At 37.2% G+C, this 11,889-nt stretch overlaps 1 protein-coding gene across 1 annotated transcript; it reads right to left on the reverse strand.

Moving 5' to 3' along the window:
• Positions 1 to 7,281: 7,281 nt before the first annotated feature.
• LOC138872796 (glycine-rich protein 5-like) lies at positions 7,282 to 7,758 on the reverse strand. The gene has a single exon (XM_070151212.1). It carries the CDS (start codon positions 7,756 to 7,758, stop codon positions 7,282 to 7,284), a length of 477 nt encoding a protein of 158 aa, XP_070007313.1.
• Positions 7,759 to 11,889: the final 4,131 nt, after the last annotated feature.

Below are 11,889 nucleotides of genomic sequence, written 5' to 3' on the forward strand. Positions count from 1 at the left end.
TATAAGTCATAAGCTCTACAGAGTATTGCTAGAAACCCTTTAATACAATTGTTTTGAAATAAGGATAAATAGTACAATACAAAAACAGGAAGATGACTCCGAAGCCTACGAACGCAGCAGCAGGTTTACCTTGAGTCTCCTCAGCAACAATCCACACGGCTAGCTAACGATCAACTGACTTTGAATTATCTTGGATTTGCACAAAAATTGCAGAAGTGTAGTATGAGTACACCACAGCGGTACCCAGCAAGTATCAAGACTAACATCGGTGGAGTAGTGACGAGGAACAATTAAAACACCTACTGGACTAAATAACCTGAATGAATATAAGTGTAGAAACAATAGAATACGATATCCATATAAGGACTACGCATAATGACAATTATAATAATACGGTAATTGCAGTAAGAAAAGGAAAACAACAACTAGCAGCGAAATACCATAATTATGACACCGTAGAGTGAGCGGAACTCAGTTTAAATCTGGTGATCACAGATAAAGGAAAGACAAGTAGCAACTCAACAAAAACGACCGCTTTCACACCAAGTCTGAGCCAATAACCTTCACGAGGTAGCGAACCTCAGAATATTCACAATTTACGGGTCCCAATTCCCGAACCCTAAACACTTGGCATCCTGCGCACCCACTACAAATTTATAATCACACTGGCGACTCACGTACCAATAGAGCCATACTCACATAGAAAGCAAGTAAACAAGGGTGTGCACCAATACTCAACAATATCAAATCATCCTCTTAACCGATAGGAGTGATTAACTACATGTATGCTTGTGCAAGTGTCCTAGCATAGTTCATGCCAGCTAGTAAGTATAGGGAAAATGGAGAAAACGTAGAATATTTCTCCACAATTTTCAACAAGACAAAACTCATACAGGTAGGTACGCTACTACAGAAATATCAATAACAAAAATGCCCTCAGGCCATCACAAATCAATCCCTGACATAACCCACCTTTTCTCGCCACGTGCGAAATTAGTAAAGTAAATGCCCGCCTTGTCTCGCCACACGTGCATAATAATGTTCCCACCTTGTTTCGCCACATGCGCAACCCCTCCCCCCACATACTATATATATATATATATATATATATATATATATATATATATATATATATATTCCGCCTTGTCACGCTGCATGTGCAAATATCAATAGTAACAATACCACGACAGAAACCTCGTGCAACCCAATAACATCGCACGGTTGAAACCACCTGCATCACAACAACAAGTACCACAGCAACAATGACAATAATATAGGAGTACGACAATTAAATCAACTCAGAAATTCTGGAACTCAAAGAAACAGAAGAACTAATTCACAAGAAATAGCCACAATAGAGAATGCTAGACATAAAAGAACAACTCAACAAGGGAGAAGATAATATGTAACAACGGTCCCACAAGGTACAGTTTAACTACAAGGGAGATAATCACGAGTCAATAATTCCAATTAAGGATAAGTCAACTATGATAAAGGATAACTAGCTTCATTTAGGATTTAGTACTCACGAAAGAGGTACAATAATTACAATTAAGGATAAGCAACGGAAAGGATAATCATGACCTCAATTAAGGATAAACAATTGCATAAGAGATAATAATAATTCAGATAAAGATAAGCAGTTAGAAAAAGATAGCTTGGCAATAGAAGAAGTAAAAATATTCAGTTAAGTCATATAAGGGTCAAATAGGCAATATGAATGGATCATGAAGCAACTAATTCCAATTAAAGCAGGTAGAGCTGAAATTAGTAATTGAGAAAACTTAATCATAATGAAAACAACTTCATACTCAGTGAATACAAGGACCTAAGAACCCTAAAAGGCCAACTTTCAACAAATAATCCCGAGCACGTACTCGTCACCTCGGGTACACAGAATTCACAAGATACAAATAACATAGAAGACTCAAATCCTAAGGGGTAGTTCTCCCCCACAAGGTTAGGCAAGATACTTACCTCAAAGAAGACTAACCGATACTCAAAAATGAACTCTTCGGTGAAATAACCTTTGGACGGCTCAAATCTAGCCAAAATAACTTCAAAGCATAAATAAAACTCATAAGAAACTACTCCGGATCATAAAGTCTCAATCCTTATCAAAAACTAATATCAAGCCAAAAGTCGACCCCCGGACCCACACCTCGGAACCTGATAAATTTCACAAAACCTGAACACCCATTCCGATACGAGCTCAACCATATAAAAATTATCAATTTCCGATACCATTTGGTCCCTTAAATTATCATTTTTCATTTTGAAAGTTTTTTTTACAATTTTTTCCAAAATTTCCTTTAGATTCTCATGAATTTGATGTTAAATTTGATATATAACTACAAAATATAATTGAAAATTAATTATAGGTACTTACCTAATGATTGTAGATGAAATTCCTCTCTCAAAATCGCCCACTCTCAGACCTAGGGTTCAAAGTATGACAAAATGAAGCTAAAACTCGGAATGGCCAACTATTAGCAGGCTGCAGATGTCGCATTTGCTACAGGGGTTCGCAAATGCGACCTCTGCAAATGCGGACAAAACATCACAAAAGCAAAAAATGGGGGTTTCTGCTAAGGTCTCATTTGCGACCAAATACTTCGCAAATGCGAACAGAAGAATTTCGCAAATGCGAGGAGTTCTTTGCAAAAGCGAACTCCTGCTCAGCAACCCAGGTTTGCAAATGCAAGGCTGATTCGCAAATGCGATAGTCACATTTGCGACCAAAACGTCCCGAATGCGATGAAACGAGAACCAGCACACAAAACGTTAACAAAACACTCCGAAGATAATCCGAAACTTACCCGAGCCCCTGAGGCTCCAAACCAAACACCCACACAAGTCTAAAAATATAACACAAACTCGCTCGCGCGATCAAAATATCGAAATAACCTGTAGAACTACGAATCGGATGCCAAAACACAGGAAATTCACAATGAACTTCAAGAACTTTTAGAATCGCAACCAAGTGTCCGAACCATACCAAATCAACTCCAAATGACACCAAATTTTGCAGGCAAGTCCCAAACGACATAACGGGGCTATTCCAACTTTCAAAATCGTATTCTAAACTCGATATCACCAAAGTCAACTCTTGATCAAACTTCTTCGCCTTCCAAACTTTAACTTTTCTAACTTTCGCCGAAATGCTTCAAATTACCCTGCGGAACTCCAATCCAAAATCCGGACGCACGCCTAAGTCCAAAATTACCATACGAAGCTGTTGGAATCATCCAAGACCGATTTCAGAGTCGTTACACAAAAGTTAAATTTCGGTTAACTCTTACCACTTAAGCTTCCAAAACTAGAATCATTCTTCCGATTTAACTCTGAATCATATGGTAACTGAAATCGGTCACACACGCAAGTCATAACACATAATACAAAGTTGCTCAAGACCTTATGCTGCCGAATGTGACTTAAATTCTTAAAACAACCGGTCGGGTCATTATAATATTTTAAAATAATATTTTTATATTCAAACTATACAAAAACGTATTATAAGTTGTAGTTTTCTAATGTCAATTTGATAAAAAAATACATTTTAAAATATTGATCATATTTTACATAACTAATATTGAATTACATTTTAAAAATCGATACGTTGGGGAGCCGGCTAAACTGGCTGCAGGGTCACATTGCTTGATAATTAACAAGATTTTTGGTTGTGAAGAAGTAAATGGGGTGACTCTTTCAGCAGCAAAGAAAATGAAGATATCGGTAACTCATGGCAAGATGATCCGAGAAGCTTCATAAGACGATGACATAACCTTTACGGAAGAGGATGCTGATAGACTTCTTCTACTGCTCACTGATGCTCTGGTAATATCTCTTAACGTCTTAGAGTTTAAAATTAAACACGTGTTGGTTGATCCACATAGTTCAGCTAATATCATATAATGGAGAGTTTTGGAGCAAGCTAAGTTACCTGGAAACAACACACTTCCGGCAACAAAGCTTCTAGGCGGGTTTAGCCTAACAAGTGTAATGACTCGGGGATAGATTCTACTATCCACGCATGCCGAAGGCGTAACAAAGACAACTTTGTTCGAAATGGTATATGGAGACATGGGATGCAACGTGATCCTTTGAAGGCCATAGATATATGAAATGAAGGTTTTGCCGTTAAATTATCATCAATTGTTGCAGTTTCCCACACCGGAAGGGGTCAAACAAATTAAAGGAGATCAACCGGCTGCTAGAGAAATGAATGTAGTTACCTTGTCCAGGGGAAAGAAATAAGCAAATAGCAACTACAGGAGTTGGCGCCCTCTTCCATCATGATTGAAGATAATAGAGAAGAGGAGTCATCAAATTCCTATCAGATACTGAAATCGTTGCAGGTTCCAGAGGAAACAGACACAACCAAATCTACTGCAGAGGAGCTCGAACAAGTTGCCTTATTTACGAATTTCTTAGATAGGAAATTCCACTTAGGAATGAGGTTGATCCCCGAACTAAGATTAAAAATTATTCATTTTCTTAAATCTAACGTCGATTATTTTGTATGGTCATATTCAGATATGATAGGTATCCCATTGGAAGTGGCTGTCCACAAGCTAAGTTTGGACCCTAACTTCCCTCTGGTAAGGAAGAAGAAACAACCGATTGCAGAGGTAAAAAATAAGTTTGTCAAAGAAGAGGTAACCCGATTACTGAATATAGGTTCAATTCAAGAGGTAAATTACCCCGATTGGTTAGCTAACATAGGAGAAGTTCCTAAAAAGAATAATAAATTTAGATTGTGTATAGATTATAAATATTTGAATAAAGCAAGCCCTAAGGATTATTTCCCGTATAATCGATGCTACGGTCATGCATGAGTTAATGAGCTTTCTTGATGCATATTCCGGGTATAATCAATTTAGAATGCACCGTAAAGATCAAGAAAACCCCTCGTTTATCACAAAATTTGACACATACTACTATAATGCGATGCCTTTCGAGCATAAGAATGCCGGAGCTATTTATCAAAGGCTCGTTAATAAAATATTTGAAAACAAATTGGTAAAACAATGGAGGTATATATTGATGATATGTTGGTCAAGTCTCTTAATGTAGGAGATCATTTATCTCATCTACAAGAGACGTTTGACATTCTGAGAAAGTACAACGTGAAGCTCAATCCTGAAAATGTGCTTTCGGAGTTGGTTCCGAAAAGTTCCTAGGGTTTTTGGTCTCTCAAAGAGAAATTGAAGTAAACCCCGATAAGATCAAAGCCATCGAGGATATCCCCGATCATTGACAAGTGTGAAGGAGGTGCAAAGGTTGACCAGAAAGTTGGTGACCCTAAGCGGGTCTATATCAAGATCCTCGCAAAAATGTCATTATTTCTTTTCACTCTTGAAAAAGAAGAATGTTTTCGTGTGGACTTCGGAATGCCAACAAGCATTGAAATATCTAAAAAGGTAATGTCTAGTTTACATATAAAAGGAGAATCATAATAGCTGAGTTGGTCGATTATTTGAATGTTCACCCTATTAATAACATAAGGGTATGGTTCCCATCTTGTAATCTCCCTTTTATTTCCCCTATACTTATGTAATAAGTAAATTTAAAAAGTACATCAAAAATGAAAGTTTTGGAACCCGCTAAAAAATGGAGTAGTATATAAATTATTCAATTAACACTTTTGATCCTCGTGAAATTTTGCTTTTCCAGTTGTAATTTTTGTAGTATTTTACGTAGTACATTTAAAAAGGGTAGCACAGTGTATGAATTATCTGCATTCACCATTGGGTTCAGGAAATGACCGTATCTTAAGGGAGTTTGATGTAGGCATATTATTTTAATACAAGCATTAATAATTGATTCCACGACTCGAACATGTGACTGATATGTCACATGAAAATAATTTTATAGTTGCTCCAAGACTCCTCTTCACTTAATACGTTTAACCTTCAATTAAATCAAAGGCTATGTGATTCTAGTCCCTAAAGATAGTTAATGTTAATTTTTGTTTTGAATTCCGAAAATGACCATGAGATTTCCTATTTTTTGGTGTTTGTAAAGCAAAGAATTAAAAAACTCTAAAATTTAAAACTAAAACCGCAAAATAGATCGGACGGATTAAGTTTTAATTGATGCCCAACGGAAAGCAAAGTACACCGACCTTGAACCATTTCTACTACTCCATAGATTTGGCCGTTCTTGTTTAAATTTTATATTTACTTCTTTAACAATTTCAAAGTTCAAACTCACAAAAGAGGACAAAAGTTATATATGGATAAAATCGGGACTAATGAGCATCTTGATTTTTCAGTAGGTCAAACCGTCAAACGAAGTTACGGCGTAATTATATGGAGTCGGAATTGAAGCTAGGAACTTCTCGTACTAAGGCCCGAACGGAGTGCTTACCATCGGACCCAACAAAACAATACCCCATGAATCCAGTACGAGCTCCAAGACCTCGGAAAGCACCACACACGGTTGCACACAACTAACAGAGGGGTGTGATATCCGCGCCCAACCGGATATTACGGCGCAGATCTCAACCGATGTCGGTAGCATATCCGTAATTGATGTACAAATGGAGATTTTTACCTTTTTATAATTGTATTAAGGTTAAAACTCCCGTATTATATAAAGGAAAAATTTATTATTTAATAGACTATAACACGCATACCAAGACAATACAAACTTGTTTCTCTGTTTTCTAGTTATTAAAAGGTTCTTATTTTAATTATAGCTCTTCACACACGTTTGATTCCGAATCGAGAACAGAACTGTTGTCAAGCTTAAATTCGAGCTCGGACTCAACGCCACTACTGATTTAGTTATTTGTTTCATTTTTAATTAATTTACCTAATATTCTTGATAATTTGTATTAAATCAATTCACATATTTTAAAACCACATATAAATTCAATTATTATCAATTTTAAGGGTAAACAGAAATAATGGGCATTTCCGTAATGGCAAACTAAAGGGTATGGTCAATTAGCTTTGGGTACTAATATCACACATTGCGTTTAACTGAAAGTTAGATGTGCTCATTTGAATAATACGAGGACTAAAGCTGGAATAATGCAATATCGAACCAAAACTGCTAGTTGCCCTTAATTTTTCTTTTCATAGTCGTGTGTGTTTGTATCTAAAACTCAAAATTGATAAAATCAGGAATACCTATATAACATTATTCAATGAAAAAAAGTTCATTAGAGAATATGGGTTGCAACAATTTCCCTCTTTTTATTTTTATTTTTATTCTAAACCTATATTTGAGCAAAATCCGGTGAAAATTGTGATCACCAAAAAAAGGCCTTATTCAATCTTCAATAGTAGGATCAAGAGTCGCCACTACTCCCACTCCATAGCCTTGACCAGCTCCGCCACCAAAACCATTTCCACCGTCTTCACCGCCGCCGCCTCCTCCTCCTCCTCCTCCTCCTCCGCCACCGCCACCACCACCTCCATTGCTACCTGATCCACTACCCCCGCCAATTCCAAACCCCCTACCAGATCCACCATTCACACCTCCTCCTCCGCCACCGCCGCCGCCGCCAGCACTGCCTGGTCCACTAAAAAAGCCACCTCCACCTCCAATTCCCCAACCGTTTCCACCATCTGAACCTCCTCCTCCTCCGCCGCCGCCTCCACCGCCGCCGCCGGCAACATTTCCGATAATTTGGTCAATTCCGCCAAAGCCGAGGATGTTTCCGGATGGAAATTGCAGAAGCTTCCTCGCAAATGTTGTTTGCACAAAAACACAGACAATACATAAAAGAACCAACCTGCTACTCATCTTTGCACTTGCCACTGCACCATAAATAACACAGGTTAGTTATTACTATTCAAAATGTGGGAAGGAAAGCGCAAGAATTTTTTGAAATAAATAAATAAAATCAGTTTTCCTATGGCAAAATCACAATTTCATCGTATTGCAATTAGCGATGATGCGCAATAAGTTGGAGTCAGCTATACAAATCATATTTTTTTGTTTAAACTCAACTTATGTAATCCAAATAAAAATAAAATGTTTAAACACTATTTGATGATGTGCCCGTTCTATATTGTCAAGTAGAAAAAGTTGACTGTATAAACACTATAGTTACTACAGAAAGTAGAAAGATTAAACGTAATTATATTACATTTTCAGTAATATAAGCAACATAAACAACAAATTAAGATGAGAATGGCTTCTTGTACAAAATGGAAACACCGTTAGTACAAAATTGAATGTGGTTAATTAAATAGGAAGAGTTACGTTATGGTAATTAGTAGCTTAATAACCTACATGGTATATTACTCTATTCTGTGCACTGTGGAACAACTTTACTGGTAGTCTTATCCCAATTGATGAGACAAACTAACCAATCATTAGAAGACCAAGTTCACGGTCCCAAAACTAGCAGTATAAGTCATAAGCTCTACAGAGTATTGCTAGAAACCCTTTAATACAATTGTTTTGAAATAAGGATAAATAGTACAATACAAAAACAGGAAGATGACTCCGAAGCCTACGAACGCAGCAGCAGGTTTACCTTGAGTCTCCTCAGCAACAATCCACACAGCTAGCTAACGATCAACTGACTTTGAATTATCTTGGATTTGCACAAGAATTGCAGAAGTGTAGTATGAGTACACCACATCGGTACCCAGCAAGTATCAAGACTAACATCGGTGGAGTAGTGATGAGGAACAATCAAAACACCTACTGGACTAAATAACCTGAATGAATATAAGTGTAGAAACAATAGAATACGATATCTATATAAGGATTACACATAATGACAATGATAATAGTACGGTAATTGCAGTAAGAAAAGGAAAACAACAACTAGCGGTGAAATACCATAATTATGACACCGTAGAGTGAGCGGAACTCAGTTTAAATCTGGTGATCACAGATAAAGGAAAGGCAAGTAGCAACTCAACAAAAACGACCGCTTTCACACCAGGTCTGAGCCAATAACCTTCACGAGGTAGCGAACCTCAGAATATTCACAATTTACGGGTCCCAATTCCCGAACCCTAAACACTTGGCATCCTACGCACCCACTACATATTTATAATCACAATGGCGACTCACGTACCAATAGAGCCATACTCACATAGAAGGCAAGTAAACAAGGGTGTGCATCAATACTCAACAATATCAAATCATCCTCTTAACCGATAAGAGTGATTAACTACATATATGCTTGTGCAAGTGTCCTAGCATAGTTCATGCCAGCTAGTAAGTATAGGGAAAATGGACAACACGTAGAATATTTCTCCACAATTTTCAACAAGACAAAACTCATACAGGTAGGAACGCTACTACACAAATATCAACAACAAAAATGCCCCCCGGCCATCCCAAATCAATCCCTGACATAACCCACATTTTCTCGCCACGTGCGAAATTAGTAAAGTAAATGTCTGCCTTGTCTCGCCACACGTGCATAATAATGTTCCCACCTAGTTTCGCCACATGCGCAACTCCTCCCCCATACTATATATATATATATATATATATATATATATCCCGCCTTATCACGCCGCATGTGCAAATATTAATAGTAACAATACCACGACAGAAACCTCGTGCAACCCGATAACATCGCACGGTTGAAACCACGTGCATCACAATAACAAGTACCACAACAACAATGACAATAATATATGAGTACGACCATTAAATCAACTCAGAAATTCTGGAACTCAAAGAAACAGAAGAACTAATTTACAAGAAATAGCCAGAATAGAGAATGCTAGACATAATAAGAACAACTCAACAAGGGAGAAGATAATATGTAACAACGGTCCCACAAGGTACAGTTCAACAACAAGGGAGATAATCACGAGTCAATAATTCCAATTAAGGATAAGTCAACTATGATAAAGGATAACTAGCTTCATTTAGGATTTAGTACTCACGAAAGAGGTACAATAATTACAATTAAGGATAAGCAACGGAAAGGATAATCATGACCTCAATTAAGGATAAACAATTACATAAGAGATAATAATAATTCAGATTAAGATAAACAGTTAGAAAAAGATAGCTTGGCAATAGAAGAAGTAAAAATAATCAGTTAAGTCATATAAGGGTCAAATAGGCAATATGAATGGATCATGAAGCAATTAATTCCAATTAAAGCAGGTAGAACTAAAATTAGTAATTGAGAAAACTTAATCATAATGAAAACAACTTCATACTCAGTGAATACAAGGACCTAAGAACCCTAAAAGGCCAACTTTCAACAAATAATCCCGAGCACGTACTCGTCACCTCGGGTACACGGAATTCACAAGATACAAATAGCATAGAAGATTCAAATCCTATGGGGTAGTTCCCTCCACAAGGTTAGGCAAGATACTTACCTCAAAGAAGACAAACCGATACTCAAAAATGAAATCTTCGGTGAAATAACCTTCGGACGACTCAAATCTAGCCAAAATAACTTCAAAGCATAAATAAAACTCATAAGAAACTACTATGGATCATAAAATCTCAATCCTTATCAAAAACTAATATCAAGCCAAAAGTCGACCCCCGGACCCGCACCTTGGAACCTGACAAATTTCACAAAACCTGAACACCCATTCCGATACGAGCTCAACCGTATAAAAATTATCAATTTCCGATACCATTTGGTCCCTTAAATCATCATTTTTCATTTTGAAAGTTTTTTTTACAATTTTTCCCAAAGTTTCCTTTAGATTCTCATGAATTTGATGTTAAATTTTATATATAATTACAAAATATAATTGAAAATTAATTAGAGGTACTTACCCAATGATTGTAGATGAAATTCCTCTCTCAAAATCGCCCACTCTCAGACCTAGGATTCAAAATATGACAAAATGAAGCTAAAACTCGGAATACCCAACTATTAGCAGGCTGCAGATATCGCATTTGCTACAGGGGTTCGCAAATGCGACCTCCGCAAATGCGGACAAAACATCACAAAAGCAAAAAATGGGGGTTTCTGCTAAGGTCGCATTTGCGACCAAATACTTCGCAAATGCGAACAGAAGAACTTCGCAAATGCGAGGAGTTCTTTGCAAAAGCGAACTCCTGCTCAGCAACCCAGGTTTGCAAATGCAAGGCTGATTCGCAAATGCGATAGTCACATTTGCGACCAAAACGTCCCGAATGCGATGAAACGAGAACCAGCACACAAAAAGTTAACAAAACACTCCGAAGATAATCCGAAACTTACCCGAGCCCCTGAGGCTCCAAACCAAACACCCACACAAGTCTAAAAATATAACACAAACTCGCTTGTGCGATCAAAATATCGAAATAACCTGTAGAACTACGAATCGGATGCCAAAACACAGGAAATTCACAATGAACTTCAAGAACTTTTAGAATCGCAACCAAGTGTCCGAACCATACCAAATCAACTCCAAATGACACCAAATTTTGCAGGCAAGTCCCAAACGACATAACGGGGCTATTCCAAATTTCAAAATCGTATTCTGAACTCGATATCACCAAAGTCAACTCTTGATCAAACTTATTCGCCTTCCAAACTTTAACTTTTCTAACTTTCGCCGAAATGCTTCAAATTACCCTGTGGAACTCCAATCCCAAATCCGGACGCACGCCTAAGTCCAAAATTACCATACGAAGCTGTTGGAATCATCCAAGACCGATTTCAGAGTCGTTACACAAAAGTTAAATTTCGGTTAACTCTTACCACTTAAGCTTCTAAAACTAGAATCATTCTTCCGATTTAACTCTGAATCATATGGTAACTGAACTCGGTCACACACGCAAGTCATAACACATAATACAAAGTTGCTCAAGACCTTATGCTGCCGAATGTGACTTAAATTCTTAAAACAACCGGTCGGGTCATTATAATATTTTAAAATAATATTTTTATATTCAAACTATACAAAAACGTATTATAAGTTGTAGTTTTCTAATGTCAATTTG

Source organism: Nicotiana sylvestris, chromosome 7 (genome assembly GCF_000393655.2).
Source record: "Nicotiana sylvestris chromosome 7, ASM39365v2, whole genome shotgun sequence".
In the NCBI taxonomy this organism is placed as follows: Eukaryota; Viridiplantae; Streptophyta; class Magnoliopsida; order Solanales; family Solanaceae; genus Nicotiana; species Nicotiana sylvestris.

Coding starts and splice junctions, on each gene's coding strand:
- LOC138872796 (XM_070151212.1), bottom strand. CDS start 7,758: ATGAGTAGCAGGTTGGTTCTTTTATGTATTGTCTGTGTTTTTGTGCAA.